This window comes from Ptiloglossa arizonensis, chromosome 1, assembly GCF_051014685.1.
Source record: "Ptiloglossa arizonensis isolate GNS036 chromosome 1, iyPtiAriz1_principal, whole genome shotgun sequence".
NCBI classification, from domain to species: Eukaryota; Metazoa; Arthropoda; class Insecta; order Hymenoptera; family Colletidae; genus Ptiloglossa; species Ptiloglossa arizonensis.
The window spans coordinates 29,272,851-29,290,042 of record NC_135048.1 but is presented as its reverse complement, the minus strand read 5'-3'; the positions used below and the strand labels follow the sequence as shown (position 1 = coordinate 29,290,042).

Sequence of the window (17,192 nt, the reverse complement as noted above, 5' to 3'; positions counted from 1 at the left end):
GAATAGAACATTACTATGGATGGTATCCCCGGATAAGTGAAATTTTTCCCCAATTATATATTTTTTATGGAGTGTATCTATCCTAAGGTTCTTGAATAGTGTAGAGTGTATAACAACTGGAATAGAACATTACTGTGGATAGTATACCCGGATAAGTGAAATTTTTCCCCAATTATATATTCTTTATGTGATATATCTATCCTAAAATTCTTGTATATCAGAGAAAGACTATAATATTATTTCATCAAGTGTATAACAACTGGAATAGAACATTACTGTGGATAGTATACCCGGATAAGTGAAATTTTTCCCCAATTATATATTCTTTATGTGATATATCTATCCTAAAATTCTTGTATATCAGAGAAAGACTATAATATTATTTCATCAAGTGTATAACAACTGGAATAGAACATTACTGTGGATAGTATCCCCGGATAAGTGAAATTGTTCCCCAATTATATATTCTTCATGGAGTGTGTCTATTCTAAGATTCTTGTGTATCAGTGTACAAAGCTAGGGACTTTTTTTCTTTATGTACAATTTTAGACAAGTACAGTATATTGCTAAAAAAAATCTGCATCACCAACTGGAATGGAATAACATTGTACAGTATCCCCGGATAAGTGAAATTTTCCCGAAATAATTGCACGTTCCTTGTCAGTTGTACGCGATGTTCAACATCTATTCTAAGGCTCTCGAGCAGCAGTGTACGAAGCTAGGAATTTTTTCTCTATGCCACTCACCGACATTCATGTCAGGGCCGTACTCGTAATACGTCGGCGAGCCCACCGCCGCAGCAAGGGCGAGCTCGTCCTCGATATTATTCGGCCTGCAGCTGGTCGTCTTCCAGTGAGTCCTAAGGCCACTCGCGCTTATGTACTTCTTGTCGCAGCCTTGGCAGGTGTAGGGCCTCTCGTTCGTGTGTAACCTCTTGTGCAGCTTTAGATGAACGAACTGAGTGAACTTCGCGGGGCACAGGTCGCAGGCGTACGGCTTTTGGCCGGAATGGAGTCTCAGGTGGGTCTTCAGGTTCGAGGTGGAGCTGAACCTCTTCTTGCAGATCTCACATTGGTGCGGTTTTTCACCTGAAACATTCCCAAAATCTCTCTGTAGTACCTTCTCGAAGCTTTCGAAAACTTGGGCGTTGTCGAGGCTGAATAAATCCCTAGGAGTACTTCGATTGCCCAATCGATGCGCATGATCTTGGGAAACTGGAGTTAAATGCACTGTACAAGTACCTAAATGAGGTCTGAGACGATTTATCACGTATCGTGTTTGACTATCAATGAGAATCTGATATGTGGCTATATGGTCTAGGTTTGCAAATCGGAATTGAAATTAACTACGCGTACTGTACAAGTACTCAACTAGGACAAGTGTAAGAGGATCTGAGACGATTCACCATGTATCGTGTTTGAATATCAATGAGAATCGAATGTGTTGTTATATGGTTCACCAGTTTGCAAAAAAGAACCAAAATTAACTACGTGTACTGTACAAGTACTTAACTAGGACAAGCGTAAGAGGATTTGAGACGATTCACTATGTATCGTGTTTGACTATCAATGAGTATCGGATCTGTTGCTACATGGTTCACGAGTTTGCAAAAAAGAACCAAAATTAACTACGTGTACTGTACAAGTACCCAACTAGGACAAGCGTAAGAGGATCTGAGACGATTCACTATGTATCGTGTTTGACTATCAATGAGAGTCGGATGTGTTACTGTATGGTTCAAGAATTTGCAAATCGGAATCGAAATTAACTACGCGTACTGTACAAATATCCAACTAGGGCAAGTGTGAGAGGGTCTGAGACGGTTTACCGTGTATCGTGTGTGCCTGTCGTAAAGAATCAGACGGCAGTCCATTGTATGGTTCAGCAGTTTGCAAGACGAAAAGTTAACTCAGTGTACCCGAGTCGTGCATGTGTGAGAACACCTAACACGATTGACCATGTGTATCGTTGCGTGCGAGCATCGATGACAATCTCTGGCACCGCGTGTGCGAATGCACGCGGTGCACAGTGTCTCCGAGTTAACTGTACACTCCCTGCAAGTGTCCCAACCTCGCGAGTCACATTGTCCGAGACGTCCGTAGATCGTAACATTCGAATATCGAGGAGAATCTCCAGCCGACAACACACCCGGTGTGCACCGAATGCACTAAAGTTACCAAATCGTCGCAACTACCTAACAACCACTGTACGATCGTAAGAGTGGGGTTGGGTCCGCGTGGACTCACCGGTGTGCACGAGATGGTGTTTCTGCAGATGGGCCAGCTGGGTGAAGCTCTTGGTGCAGACGTTGCACTTGAACGGTCTCTCGCCGGAGTGCGTCCTCAGGTGCACCTTGAGGTTCGACAGCTGCCCGAAGGTCTTGCAACAGACGTTGCACTCGTAGTGCATTTTACCGTCCTTCTTCTTGAGCGGATAGGGCAACGATCTGTAGCCCCTTGAGCCCTGTGAGTTCGGACTCAGGGAGCCGCTCTGCGAGCAACCGTGATCGTCGGGCGACAACGAGCTGGCGGGCGAGTATCGGTTCAACGACGAGGAGTTCGCGTGTATGGTGAGGCCAGGATGATGACCCAGGTGAAGATTGTGCGTACCCGCGATCAACGCTTGGTTGGTGTCGATCTGCATCGTGGAGGAGGTAGGCAGTTGGTGGCTACTGGTGGCCGCCTCCAGCCTTCTGCCGTCCGCTCTCTCGTAGACCACGTTTCCGCTCGGGGTCGGCGAGTAGGCGGTGCAATTGATGGTCAGCGGCGCGACATTGTGATGCAACGTGCCATTCTGATGATAAATACCGTACGGATAGGACGAAGGCGACTGGATGGGCGAGATGGGCGATACGCTCTGATTGCTACTGGCCGCTGAGCTCGGGTAGACGGGACTGGACTCGATCTGACAACCACCGGAGCTGGAGTAGAGGATCGTCGGTGTGGATGCCCCCGTGGTGTTCGCGGACGGTGATGGGCTCTTGGTCTTTCGTTTGGCCGGGCAGCTGCCGCTTGTTGTGGATGAGTGAAGGTTGCTCGTGGACGTCAGTATCGTGCTGGACGATAACACGTTCGCGGTGGTGTGGTGATTGCTCGCGTTGCTGGACGAATGAATGCTCCCCGGATGGGATTGGAGGAGATTGTTGGGCCCGGTGCTGGAGTGCAGATTGCCTGTGCTCGAGTGGAGGTTACTCGTGGGACTCTGCATCGGTAGGGTGCTGTTGTTCCCGCTGGTGGAGTTGACACAGGCGTCTGCCTGCATCGGTAGATTCGAGCTGGAGTCTGGACTGCAGGGTAGAATGTTCCCGTAACGATGGGACTTCTTGTAGGAGTACGCCATCTCCGTGGGACTGGATGGCGGTGGGGTAACCGAATCCACGTGTGTCTGATGATGGATCTGATGGTGTTGATGGTGTTGTTGGGTTCCATTGTTGTGATGGTGGTTGTGACTGTTGTTGTTGTTGTTGTCGGTGCTGCTGCGCAGAAGGATGTTCTCGAGGATGGAGCTGCTGGGGCTGGTGAGGTAGGCTGGTCTGCCGGAAACTGGCACGTTGCCCTTCACCTCGGGCTCGTAGAAGGGTTTGGGATTCTTCTCCGGGATCTCGTCCTCGTTCACCGTGGACAGGACCGAGTTCTTCTGAAGTATGATCGGTGACACCGGTTTCTGGAGCTCCGGGGTCACCGCTCTGCTGGACAGCTCCTGATCCTTGTCCTTTCCGTTCCCGTCCAGGCTCTTCGACGTCTGAAAGTTCCCGTAGGTCTTCGTGATCTTGATCTTCACCTTTCTGTACTCGTTCTTCGCCGCGGCGTTGTCCTGCTTCAGCACCTCGTTGTTGCACACCGATGTTTTCGCGTTCTTGCTGAAGTCCAGCACGTAGTTGTTCTCCGAGTCGGACTCGCTGCTCTCCTCCGGTGGCGTGAGGATCTCGTCATGGTAGCCGTTCGAATGGTATCCCTCGTCCGATCGAACGGAACCGTCCGTTGGGGTCATCTGCGAACGTCTCTCGTAGATCGACGAGTCCTTTAAGGGCGAGACCACGTCCACGCTGGGCGGGATGATCTCGGTTGGTAACGCCGATTGTTGTACTTGTTGTCCTGAAACGGTACAGGAAACGGTATAGAGGGTGTTCGAGTGGTTTCGTTAACCCTTTGCACTTGGAGCGCCAGTTGCTCTTGCGACGGTGTTCGATAATCGTAACGACTGAATATCTCCACCGAGTTCGTTACAATTATCGAATACCGTCGCAAATGTAACTTCTCTGTTCAGTAGTGTCGGTACAATTTCTGGGTGCAAAGGGTTAAGACAATTGTGTCTCTTTCCAAAATTTTGGATTCGATGAATTAATACTTCGATCGTATTTGTCACAATTATCGAATACTGTCGCAAAAGTAACTCTTCTGAACAGTACAGTGTCGGTGTAATTTCTAGATGCAAAGAGTTAAGAAAATTGTGCCTCCTTCTCAAAAATTTTGGATTCGATGAATTAATACTTCGATCGTGTTTGTCACAATTATCGAATACCGTCGCAAAAGTAACTCCTCTGTACAGTACAGTGTCGGTGTAATTTCTAGGTGCAAAGAGTTAAGAAAATTATGTCTTCTTCTCCAAAATTTTGGATTCGATGAATTAATAGTTCAATCGTGTTCGTCACAATTATCGAATACCGTCACAAAAGTAACTCCTTTGAACAGTACAGTGTCGATGCAATTTCTGGATGCAAAGAGTTAAGAAAATTATGCTTCCTTCTCCAAAATTTTGGATTCGATAAATTAATACTTCGATTGTGTTCGTCACAATTATCGAATCCCGTCGCAAGAACAATTCTTCCGTACAGTAGAACGCCAGTGCGACTGGTGTTTCGACTGTTGTGAAATTTGTTCTTTTCTCGTCAAATCGAAACGCTTCGATCATCGTTACGTACGAGCGAGGCAAGCTGTCATCGAAGCTATCATCGATTGCAAGTTTCACGCTTCCTCGATTAAGTTACACCGCGTACAATATACATTCGTGGCATCGTGGAAAGTGTACTATCGCCCTTGAGACACGTGTCAAGGTCTCGAGTATAATTTTGCACGGTGTGCCATCCTGGAATCGAGTGAAGGGGATACTCACGTATTCTTTGTAGCATCAGTTCCCCCGTTAGCGGGTAATTGAGCCTTTCCGCGAACTCTCTGCAATACCACACCAGAAGCTCTTGGTTCGGTAGTATCGGCTTGATTGTGTAAAAATAAATGTTCATCTGGAAAGCACGGATCGGCATGAGCGTCGCACGTTTATCGAAGACGAACCGTGGAAAAACGCAAACGTTCGACGAATCCGACTCACCTTATACTGGCATGCTATCAGGTTCTGCGATTCGGACGAATAAGCCGGGTTTACGTAACGCATCCAATTTGATTTCTGGACGTCGTAACCGTCGATGTAGTAGAACAGCTCGTTGTTCTTGTACACCTGTCGGAGAGAATCATTCGACTCAATTACAACGGTGCACCAATTGCATCCTGTGACAGTGTCTGAGGATTCAGCTTTTCAATCATTAACCCATTTACCACTGAAGTAAACATTCTTTTTCTTTATATTCTTCAGAGAGTGTACTGGAGACGAAAAATTGTTTTTTCTTTTTTTTTGTTTGAACGAATTTTGAGTATTTTTTGAAAGAGGATTGCACATGGTACCAAAACCATGCACTTATATAAAAAAGGCTACGCTCGAAAGATTGCAAATGTTCGAAGATTTACAGGAAAAGTGTTTACACGTTCGCTGTAGAGCAATCGTTTGACCTCCTAGGTCATCGGATATAATGTTTCTTGACTTCTATTTTCGGAGTCACGCGATACAGTTAGTTTATGAAAATACCATAGAAACGGAAGACCGCTCGCGGGGAATGTATTCAAAATGCATTCACTGTTATTTCCAGAACGGTAGAAATATTCGAGCTCAATTAATTCAACGAATAAAGTGCGTTCTCGCGGAACGAGCAACTTTCGATCGTTTATTATAAACGTCGCGATTGATAAAAATCTTCGATCGTTTGCAACTCGTTCGTGAAGCAGTTTTTTTTTTTATAAGTATATTAGCGAACTTTTTTCAGCTACTCGACCTTGTCGACACGTCGAATAAGTTTCTGGCCCCTTTCTGGACACGCTGCGTACACGGTGGTCCGTAATTCATGGGTGCAAACGAGGTTAGGGGGATTTTATGGCTCGAAATAGAACCAAGCTCAAGAATAACGAAATTGATCAAGTGCAGTTGAAAATCAATCGAATACGGGTGCACAACTATGACTGGCGTTATGGATTGTACTACAACCGGTTACTATGATTGTTTTCGTTCAAGATACGATCTCGAGTACTGTTTGGAATTAATAGTTATCTATTAACGTTCTTAAGACGTACGAAAGACACTTTAAACGACTGCAGTGGAATTCGTAACGCGAATCGTGACCGAGGTGCACGCTAACCGGATTGTCAAATGCATTTTTCTCGAAACGGAGACTTCGATGCAATTGTTTTATTCAATAATTTCATCTTTCCTTTAGTACCACTTATTTCGATCCATGGTCTACAATACATATACAATCAAGTGCTCGCGTATTGAATTAATTTCCAAATGAATTCTTCTAAAAAAAAACCTTCCACTACAAATTTCGTTATTCTACATTTTCGTCTCAATTCGAGCCACAAAATATCCTTAGCCTTGTTTTTACCATCTATTTCGACCCACGGTGTACCCGATACATAAATAAGTAGTTTAAAAACGATTTTTCGCGTAACCTCCGATCCACGTTTCCGACATTAATGCTAGAATCACAGACGGTGAACGTATTCCTGTTTGTGTCAGACCGCGTACGTATCTTGGAAATTAGATGAGTAAATACAAATTAATTTACGAGTACCATTAGTTGTCCACGAATATTGTAGGCAAAGACACCGTTAATAATCGAGTAATTTTAAAGAGAAGTTTGAAGCAAGTAAAATTAACCCCTTTGACAGTTATAATGGTAACTCTCGGAGAACGGACTCGTGAAGGTCGAAGGTGGGTCATTTCTGACCCACGCCAAAATCACGCATCAACAGATTCTAAATTGTAATTTCTTCCCTTGGATTTTGTAAATAGGTTTATCATAGAGAAAAAATATTAGTTCATTACAAAACCTATTTACTATATAATCTACTATATTGTCTACTTTGATAATTGTCCACGAGTAGGCAAAGGCATTGTTAATAATCGAGTAATTTGGAAAAGAAATTCGAAACAAGTCAAATCAGACCCCTTTGGTAGTTCTAGTAGTAATTTTCGGAATACGGATCTCGAGAGGTCGAAGGTGGGTCATTTCTGACCCACGCCAAAATCACACATAAACAGATCCTAAAGTGTAATATTTTCCCGTGCATTTTAATGAATAGGTTTATCATAGAGAAAAAATATTGGTTTATTACAAAACCTATTTACTATGTAATCTACTATATTATCTACTTTGACAATTGTCCACGAGTAGGCAAACAGATCGTTAATAATCGAGTAATTTCAAAAAGAAATTCGAGATAAGTGAAATTGTCTTCTTTGGTAGTTCTAGTGTTAACTCTCAGAGTACGGGTCTCGTGGAGGTCTAAACTGGGTCATTTATGACCCACGCCAAAATCACACATAACCAGATCCCAAAGTGTAATTTTTTCCCTTGCATTTTAACGAATAGGTTTATCACAAAGAAAAAATATAGGTTTATTACAAAACCTATCTACTATATTATCTACTTCGATAATTGTTCGCGAATATCGTAGGCAGAGACCGTTGATGATCGGGTAATTTGAGAAAGAAATTCGAAACAAGCGAAATTGACCACTTTGGTGGTTCCGGTGTTAACACGTTTGGAACAGCCAGGATATTGCGGGGACCATCGTCGAAGACAAAGTGCGAGCTAAATCCTCGAGGTTCGTGGCAGTTACGCCCGAAGGCGCCCCGGCTGGGAAATATCGGCGATTTAGTAGGGAGAATCGAGAGGGAACCCAGGTTCTCTATCGTAACTCATCAATTCGTTACGAGGCATCAATGGCTTCGCGGGTTTCGCTTTAAGGCTCGCTAGATCGGTTGAAACCAGTTTCTGGTCTTTGCAGGCTTCTCTCTCTCTCTCTCTCTCTCTTGCTCTCTTTTTCCCTCCCGTTCCATCTTCTTTGCACGTTTCTTTTCGTTTCTTTCAATCTTTTTTCTTCCCCATATTTTTACCCCCGCTCCTTCGTCCACCGAGAGACCAACGGATAACGATAACACGGCGGTGCAACTGCCACGAGATACATCCTACCATAAACGATTCTTACCCTCCAGAAGTATTTTCGGTTCGCGTCCGCCGGTACCGAGTCCTTGGTGTACACTTGGCCCACGAGTGGACCGAACCTCGTCCCTTTGGGGATGTAGCTCGTGCTCCAAACGCCCAAAACCTGCGCGCAGACGGTGAGAAAGAAAACGGTCGTTTAGCGTTTCGAGACACCTACCCGAGACGTAAATGCGGATTCAATGTGCGAATCGTTCAACCGCATGTTGGTACTCGCGTCGTTTCACCGGCACGGAAATTATTCGAAACAATCACGGATGAGAAAACAGATTCTATTTCGAACTACGCGACAGAAACTTGAATATCAATAACGAAGAAAGTATTTTTTTTTCAGGGTGCTCGCGTTTAACGATACTCTCGTACGTTCTCGTCTATTTTCGCAATTTGAATTTCCCGCGGAACAAGACACGCGTTTATCCTCGAATAAACGAGAAGCTTCCGAATCCGGACAAATATTGGGTTCGGAAAATCATTTTTTTTTCCAGTGAAAATGATAGAAAATTTCTTTAGAGTGTACATTTTATCAAATTATATATTCTCTATAATAAAAATTACTTTCCGAACACACCCAATGTTTATCCGTTTCGTTCTGTCTCGATTGCGAGAGAGATACTGAGGAACGTACAATTGGCGGGGAATTTGAAAAGCGAAAGTCTCGAGTTCGTTCTCCGCGCGACCCAGCCCGCGAAATTTCTTTCGCGGTTGAGAAGTATTTCGAAATTTCGCGAATTGGATTTTCTTTTTGTTTTTTTGGAAACTTTCCGTATCCGTCTCGCGTCGAGTAATCTCCCGAGCGGAATAAAAGTCGCGCGGGTGACCAAGGCTACCGTTCTCGTTCGCCCGAGGAAAGTGTAACGATTGACTTCGGCTCTAGGTCACGCTCGCTAAGTTGATTAGCTCGGTGGTCGCTCTATCGGGCTGGATTCTCGGCTCGAATCAGCCCGCTCGCGGCGATACTGTTTACACCGAGCGGAATCGAACGGAATTCCTCGAGACTTCCGGTCGATAGGGGTAGATTTCGCGATGCTACCAGCGCGAGAAACTCGATTCGATCGAGATCGAGGGGAGAATTGTATTTTCTTTTTTTCTTTTTTCTTTCTTTTCGTGATTCTCGCGACTCTCACCGAGGAGGTCTCGAGAAACGATTCTTTGGCGGAGGAACGTACATCGTTGAGGGCCTGAGAGGGCTTGAGGACCAAATTTCTCGGTAGGGAGGCTTCCGCGCGATTGGTATCGCCCGGCGACGCCGCCACATCCGGTACCAAATACACGGCATGTTGCTCGAATTCCTCTTCCCTCAAGGTCGCGTGATCCCACTCGCTGGCCTCCATCCTTCACTGCACAGAAAAAATTGGGAAAAAGATTCGTTAGATTGGACGTCTCGAATGGTGACAATGTATGGTTGTATTATTTGACGAGAATTGATGATGTTTGTAGATTGTAAAATTCACGATTGTAGAATTTTGTCGAGTTGGTAAGAATTATTGAACGAGAGATTTGTAAAGTTAATTTTAAGACACTGTGATTTGGGTAGAGTTGTTAACCAGAGATTTGGGGAATTTATTTTAGAGAATGTGGACGATGCTTTAGATTGAGTTGTTAACGAGAGTTTTGTAGGATTTATTTTAGAAAAGAATGTACGATGCTTTTGGGGAAATTATCAACGAGAGGTTTGTAAAAGTGATTTTAGGAAACAATGTACCATGCTTTGGATTGAGTTGTTAACGAGAGTTTTGTAAAATTAATTTTAGAAAGCAATGTACGATGCTTTTAGGGAAATTATCAACTAGAGGTTTGTAAAATTGATTTTACGAACGTAGAATTCTTTGCGTCGGATACAAATAATTAACGAGTGGTTTATAAATTTTATTTTAGGAACCAATGCCACGATGCTTTGGATAGGGTTGTTAATGAGAGTTTTGTAAAATTCATTTTAGAGACCAATGTACGATGATTTGGATAGAGTTGTTAACGAAAGTTTTGTAAAATTAATTTTAGAAACCATATTACAATACGTTTGGTGAAATTATCAACGAGAGGTTTATAAAATTGATTTTACAAACGCACAATTCTTCGGATCGGATTAAAATAATTAACGAATGGTTTATAAAATTGATTTTAGGAACCAATTCCACGATGCTTTGGATAGAGTTGTTAACGAGAGTTTTGTAAAATTAATTTTAGAAACCAATGTACAATGCTTTTGGTGAAATTATCAACGAGAGGTTTATAAAATTGATTTTACGAATACACAATTCTTTTGGATCGGATTAAAATTATTAACGAGTGGTTTATAAAATTTATTTTAGGAGCCAATGTACAATGCTTTGGATAGAGTTGTTAACGAGAATTTTGTAAAATTAATTTTAAAAACCCATGTACGATGCTTTTTGTGAAATTATCAACGAGAGGTTTGTAAAATTGATTTTACGAACGCATAATTCTTCACGTTGAATTAAAACTATTAACGAGTGATTTATAAAATTTATTTTAGGAACCAATACTACGCATGTATTGAACGAAATTATCGACGAGAGGTTTATAAAATTAATTTTAGAAACGCACATTTATTTATGTTAGACGAAGTAATCAAGAGACTTATAAAATTAAGTTTAAATACGTATAATTCCTTGCATTATCAACGAGAGATTTGTAACATTAGTTTTAAGAACGTAGAATTATTTGCAAATAGAGTAACGATAATTAATGCACGAGTTCAGTCATTTCAGTAAAGAATGAAAAGTATATTTTGTTTTCCAAAATGTTGGAAAATCACCCAAGGAATTTTTATAATTCCTTTAGTTTATTGCGACGACTGTAACGTAATCCACAAGTGTTGAAAATGTTGTCTTTGTATAGACTTTGAATGAACGCAAGGACCGAGCTTTTAATAGAAAGAGATCGATAAAAAATGAAAGTTAGAACGTAAACAGTTATCAATGGTACGTGTTCTTCCGTTTGAAACTGTATTAAGAAAATTGCCTTCGGTTGATTCAATATTAAAGAAGAGAACCGTACGAAGAGGCCCAGAGCAACTGTTAAGTTTTGTTAGCTCGAGGATGTTCACAGTGTGTTTGACCATCGAGATATTTTAAACGCAGTTTCAAATCTTTCGAATGGACCATCTTCCTTGAGAACTCGAGGATTTAATACGCAATCATTAACCGTTATGCACAAGCTGTTTACTGAATATTTAGCATGTTTACTGAAACATACGTAAGAACCGTTAGTTTCAATTTTCGAGTAGTTAGTTCGATCGATTTTCGTGTTCGTTGTAACAAGTCTCGTGGATTGTTACCTTGCGGCTGAAAAATTGCTATCAACGATTTTCGAATTCACGCAATGATTTCCCTTGAGATCGATACCCAAATTTTCCAGCCGTCGATGAACATGCCCGTTTGTTTTAACGAATGTAAAATTTCGTGGGCGAGCGTTCAATTACACAAAACGGTAACGTTTTGGGGCTGGACCGTTTTTTTATCGCGTTGTACGAAATAGTCACGCAAAAAAGGTGACAATACGTGGCGTGCACTTTGAATTTTTCTGTATTCGAATACTTTGTGCACGGATCGAGTAGATTCGTATATTTTTATATTCGTGGTATTTGAATAAGATAATGTGGAGCGATGAATCAAGTTCTGAAAGTTCGTTGTTCTTTTTTAAATTATGGTTTTGATTAGTTGAATATTCGTGCAATGATGTGGAAATACTTAAATATTCGGGTAATGATATTTGAATATTTAAATATTCGAGTAATGGTATTAAAATACTGAAATATTTGAATTATAATATTTGAATACTTAAGTATTGGAGTAACGATATGGAAATATTCAAATATTCGAATAGTGATATGGAAATACTCAAATATTCGAATAGTGATATGGAAGTACTCAAATACTCGAGTAATGGAAATATTCAAATATTCGAGTAATGATATTGAAATTCTCAAATATTTGAGTAATGGAAATATTCAAATATTCGAGTAATGATATTGAAATTCTCAAATATTTGAGTAATGGAAATATTCAAATATTCGAATGATGATATGGAAATATTCAAATATTCGAATAATGATATGGAAGTACTCAAATACTCGAGTAATGGAAATATTCAAATATTCGAATGATGATATGGAAATACTCAAATACTCGAGTAATGTAAATATTCAAGTATTCGAGAAACCATATGAATATACTCAAATATTCGAGTAACGATATTGAAATACTCAAATATTTGAATACTTAAGTATTCGAGTAACGATATCGAAATACTCAAATATTTGAATACTTAAGTATTCGAGTAATGATATCGGAATACTCAAATATTTGAATACTCAAGTATTCGAGTAATAATATCAGAATACTCAAATATTCGAGTGACGATATCCGAACGACAACACTCGAGTGTTCGAACATTCCGAGTCTATGCGGTAATACTCGAATATATTCGACGTGTATCCATCGGTATTCGAACACCTACGAAATACCGGAACAGTACCTGCCCTACTCCGAACCTTTCGAAAGTGAAAAGACGCAGTAGTCTCTCATCCGGCGCCAGATTGTTAGTACACCCTCAGGAGGGAGTTAGGAGGTGGCCAGAAGTTCCGAAAATTTTGAGACGCCGCGTTGCAAGTAAAGTAGGTCATCCAGATCGCGAAACCGTTTCCCCTCGCGAGCCGTAATACGATTCGAGGACGCGAAATCGTTTCTCGAAAAATATGCAGATACTTCTCCCAGCCGGGACAGCTTCGCGTAGACGCGCGAGAAACGTCAAACGACGAAAGTTTAAACACAAATTAAACACGCGCACTGTGTCCACGAAACCGTGTACGAGTCAACTCAAAAAAAAAAAAACCACGATCCCATTTTCCCCCCACCGACGACCCACACGGAACAAATTGATCCACGAAACTGGGTTATGGAGAAAGAACGAGTTCTCGCGAAAATATTCCAAATATTCCTTCCCGGAAACACACACCCCAAAGACACCCCAAATTTCTCGACAATCCTTCGTAGAAACGTCCCTCGGTTCACCAACTCGCAAAGAAGAATTATTCGCGTTGCAAAATAATCCGTGTTCCTTCCCAGAGCTTATTTCACCCCTTTAAACCATATTACGACACCGAAGAGGGACGAGTTTCGCATTCGGGACGAGCCACCCCACCGGGCGATCTTCTAAAATTTTCCAGATCTTCCACGCTGCGGTTAGAAGAGGGATCGTTGACGAGTAACGCGAAAAAATTATCGAACTTCGTGGAGACCGACTGGTAGTCATCGATGTCGTTGCAATGACGGTTGTACGAGCGATGACGTTACGAGTACGCTCGCTCGTAAATTCTCGTGAATCGATACGATCGATAACACAAGCTCGACTTTGAAAACGCGCTCCAAACGGTAAAAATTCCATTCCATGGAGAACGAGCGTGGAATTCGATCGTTGACCAAGCCCCCTCTGTGTACCCTGTTCTCTAGGCCCCTCCCCCTGGTGTATTCCGGAAGAGGGTACCGCTGTCACGGACGCGAGAATCGCGTTTTTTTTCTGACCGTTGAATCGACGATGGTGCAACACTTTAACACCGCGAAAGTGAAACCCGTCCACGCATTGATCGACTGCAAGGGTGAGAGAGGGAGGGAGGGGGACGGGGCATAAACTCCGAAGTCCGCCCACCGCCACCACCCCTCGCACCCGCCCACCACGCCACTGGGGGTTTTCGCTACTCGTTGAATTTCCATTTCCGTGGAAATCGCTCCCAACCCCCTTGATTCACTATTTGTTAACTTTCCGCGTAACTTTTTACTTTCCACCATCACCACCCCCCTTCTTCGTCTGGTTCCCTCGGATTAAAAGAATCTCTTTTCGTCCCCCCTTTACGTGGACCTCGCGCGTGCCCTTAAATTCATTCACGCGTCTCCAGGAAGAAGATTGTACATTTCATCGAGAAATGTTGTTTTCTTTTTATTTTCAAGTATTATAAAATTTACTGCAATATTTCCAACAGAATTGGAAAGTTTGCAAGAATCTTAGAAGAGGTTTCGTAACATTGTCCATCAGTTCGTGGTGAATTGGTATTCCCCAGGGGGGCGATTAAAGGGTGATTTAAAGTCGTCGGGAGCGGTACAGGGCAGCTAACTTTTGGTGAATGACCGTTGCACCGGGCGGTGTGTGCAGGGCCGAAGCTCTCAACAAAATCGATGCCCGTAAAGGGCATGTGCAATGTTTCCCTCCCCTGTGGCGAGGGGTTTTCATTTTCACTGGTAAAATCGTGCCGGGGTATTCATTCAACGAATCGGCCGCGAACGGGTGAAAAATTGCTATAACGGGGGTTAGTTGGGGGGAGGGGGTTGGTCGCGTGCCGGTTTCGATCGTTTACCATTCCGCGGAACACTTTCGATACCTGACAGAAGAGACGATACGATATCCGGCCCCCTCCCTTGTTTCCTCCCGGTCGTGAACCGGTGGACACTCGCGCGTTCGATGCATCGAGTACAGAGAGAGAGAGATCATCCGGTCGATCGATCCTGGAGTATTCGAATCGATCGGGTGGATCGTTACGCGCAGTACTCACGCCTTTTGGTGCATCGGTTCGCGCGAGCTGCGAGATCGACGCGTCTCCCCGGCTCGTACGTCCTCCTCCTCCAGCTCCTCCTCCTCCTCCACCTCCTCCTTGCCGCGTTGTCGTTTCTCCGATGCGCGTGATTCGGATTTTGCGAGAATTGTTCACGAGTTCGTCCACCCCTCGGTGTACTCGGTTACGGTTCCCCTTACGTGATCCGGTGATTCCTCAGGGAGATCGGCATCCCGCCGAGTTCGAGGACACCGTGTAGCCTCGGTTTGCCTCGCGTTGAGGGACGATACACGCCGGCCTGCCTCAACATTTATTTGAAAGTGCAACCCCCGTACGGGGGTGAAATTTCGACGTCGATAAGGCCGATCGCTGCCGGCCCCAGGCGGTCCTCGGCCACCTATACGACGAACTTATCGATTATCAGGACATCGGGAAAACGAAATTGGGATCGGCGCTGCCGTTGCACCCGTACCCCGTACGTAACCGACACACACTCTCCCTTCTCGCTGTTTATCAACAACAATCGACGCGGTAACCGTACCACGGCCGGTTTTCTTCCCTCTCTCTTTCTCTCCCTTAAGAGAGAGAGAGATTCCCTCTTTTATTTACTCGGCTGCTCGCCGATCGTTGGAAAACTATCCGCGGAAGCACCAGTTCTCTTTCTCTTTTGATCTCTTTCTCGACGTCGTAACACACACGCGAACCACTTCGACGCACTTCACCTCTTTCCGTCTCGCACCCCCTCCTCCACCCCCTTTTTACTTTCCCAGGTGTAACAACCGAGGAGCCAGACGCTCGGGCGCTCGAACGGCCGATCGACCGTGTTCTATCTTTCCTTTCTTTTCTTTTTCCTTTTTTTCTTTTTTTTTTTATCTTTCTTTTCCTTTCTCTCAACCCCGTGTGTACACGAGGACGACAACCGTGTGTTTCGTGTGGATCTCGACGACCGGTGGCTCACGGGGTGATGTCACTTTTCGAAACATTCGCGGACGAACGACGGAATCCAGGTAGCGGGCACGAGTTCAACGCCGATCGAGCTCGACGAACAAAACCTGTGCAACGACCACGACCACGACGACGACGATTACGACGACTACGACGACGAACGAGGGCTTCTCGGGTAGTCGGTATACCGTGTAACACCGCGAAACGTTCGCGTAACGACCACCACACCGTGGACACTGATTAATACGTTCGGTTAAGCGGTGGTCGGTAGACGCGTGGTACCGATCCGCGATTCTCGCGTTTGACGACCCGTTTTTTTCCGAGGGTGGTCTCCGCCTTCGGGGTCTCTTCGGATGGCACACGCAGAGAGCGGTGTGTGGAACTCGGGTAGACCTGACCTAGCCCAACGCGAGTCGGCTTGGCTCGTCCTCCCCCTGCGTCGGTATTGGTCGCTGGCTATCCCTCTCTCTCACCGTCCTGCTCCCTTTCTGGCGAACACGGACGCGGTGGTGTGCCAGCAAAGCTGCCAGACCAGAGCAGAGGTGGTGCATTTCTCTGCGCTGCGCTTTCGATCGACCCGTTGCCAGAGGTTCCCTCCTCCCCGCACGCCCCCGCCCCCTCGCTACCTACGCCCCTCCCACCCTACCTACCGCACGACAGCCCTACCATCGGGGCCGTCTCTCTCGCTCCGTTACGCCGCTACGTGCACCGCGATCCTCTCCTTTTATCCACCTGCTTCTCTCTCTCTCTCTGTTTCTATCTGTCTTTCTCTATCTTACTCTGTATTTCTCTCTTTCTCTCTGTTTTTGTCTGTCTTTCTCTATCTTTCTCTATATTTCTCTCTCTCTCTCTTTCTCTGTTTCTGTCTATCTTTCTCTATCTTTCTCTGTATTTCTCTCTCTGTTTCTGTCTATCTTTCTCTCTCTGTTTCTGTCTATCTTTCTCTATCTTTCTCTATAGTTCTCTGTATTTCTTTCTCTCTTTCTCTCTCTGTCTGTCTTTCTCTATCTTTCTCTGTTTTTCTCTGTATTTCTCTCTCTGTCTCTGTCCATCTCTCTCTCTTTCCCTGTTTTTCTCTGTATTCCTCTCTCTCTCTGTCTTTCTCTGTTTTCCTCTGTTTTTCTCTGTATTTCTCTCTCTCTCTCCCTCTGTGTTTCTCTGTCTTCCTCTCTTTCTCTCTCCGTGTTTCCCTCCCCTTTCTCCGTCCACTACTGCCGTCCTCGTTCCACCTCGACGATCCGTCCCACTCCCACCCCCTTTCCCACAACCCGTCGCGCGGCACCTCTCGTGCATTTCCCTCTTTCGTCCTGCTCGCGCCGCTACTCGCGTTTCTTCCCCTCCTCGTCGGTCACG

General features: G+C 44.3%; 1 protein-coding gene across 2 annotated transcripts in view; it reads right to left on the bottom strand.

Moving 5' to 3' along the window:
- Blimp-1 (PR domain zinc finger protein 1) overlaps nucleotides 1–16,289 on the bottom strand; it is a 17,226-nt gene extending 937 nt beyond the window's left edge. The window contains exons 1-7 of one of the 2 annotated variants that reach the window (XM_076307782.1): nucleotides 14,895–16,289; nucleotides 9,454–9,666; nucleotides 8,316–8,435; nucleotides 5,326–5,451; nucleotides 5,113–5,239; nucleotides 2,247–4,094; nucleotides 747–1,088 (exon numbers count right to left, since the gene is read on the bottom strand). In XM_076307782.1, the coding sequence (XP_076163897.1) occupies nucleotides 747–1,088; nucleotides 2,247–4,094; nucleotides 5,113–5,239; nucleotides 5,326–5,451; nucleotides 8,316–8,435; nucleotides 9,454–9,660 (2,770 nt within the window). In that variant the 5' untranslated portion in view covers nucleotides 9,661–9,666; nucleotides 14,895–16,289. The remainder of the gene's footprint in view (nucleotides 1–746; nucleotides 1,089–2,246; nucleotides 4,095–5,112; nucleotides 5,240–5,325; nucleotides 5,452–8,315; nucleotides 8,436–9,453; nucleotides 9,667–14,894) is intronic. The other variant, XM_076307853.1, reaches the window with a different exon arrangement.
- Nucleotides 16,290–17,192: the final 903 nt, after the last annotated feature.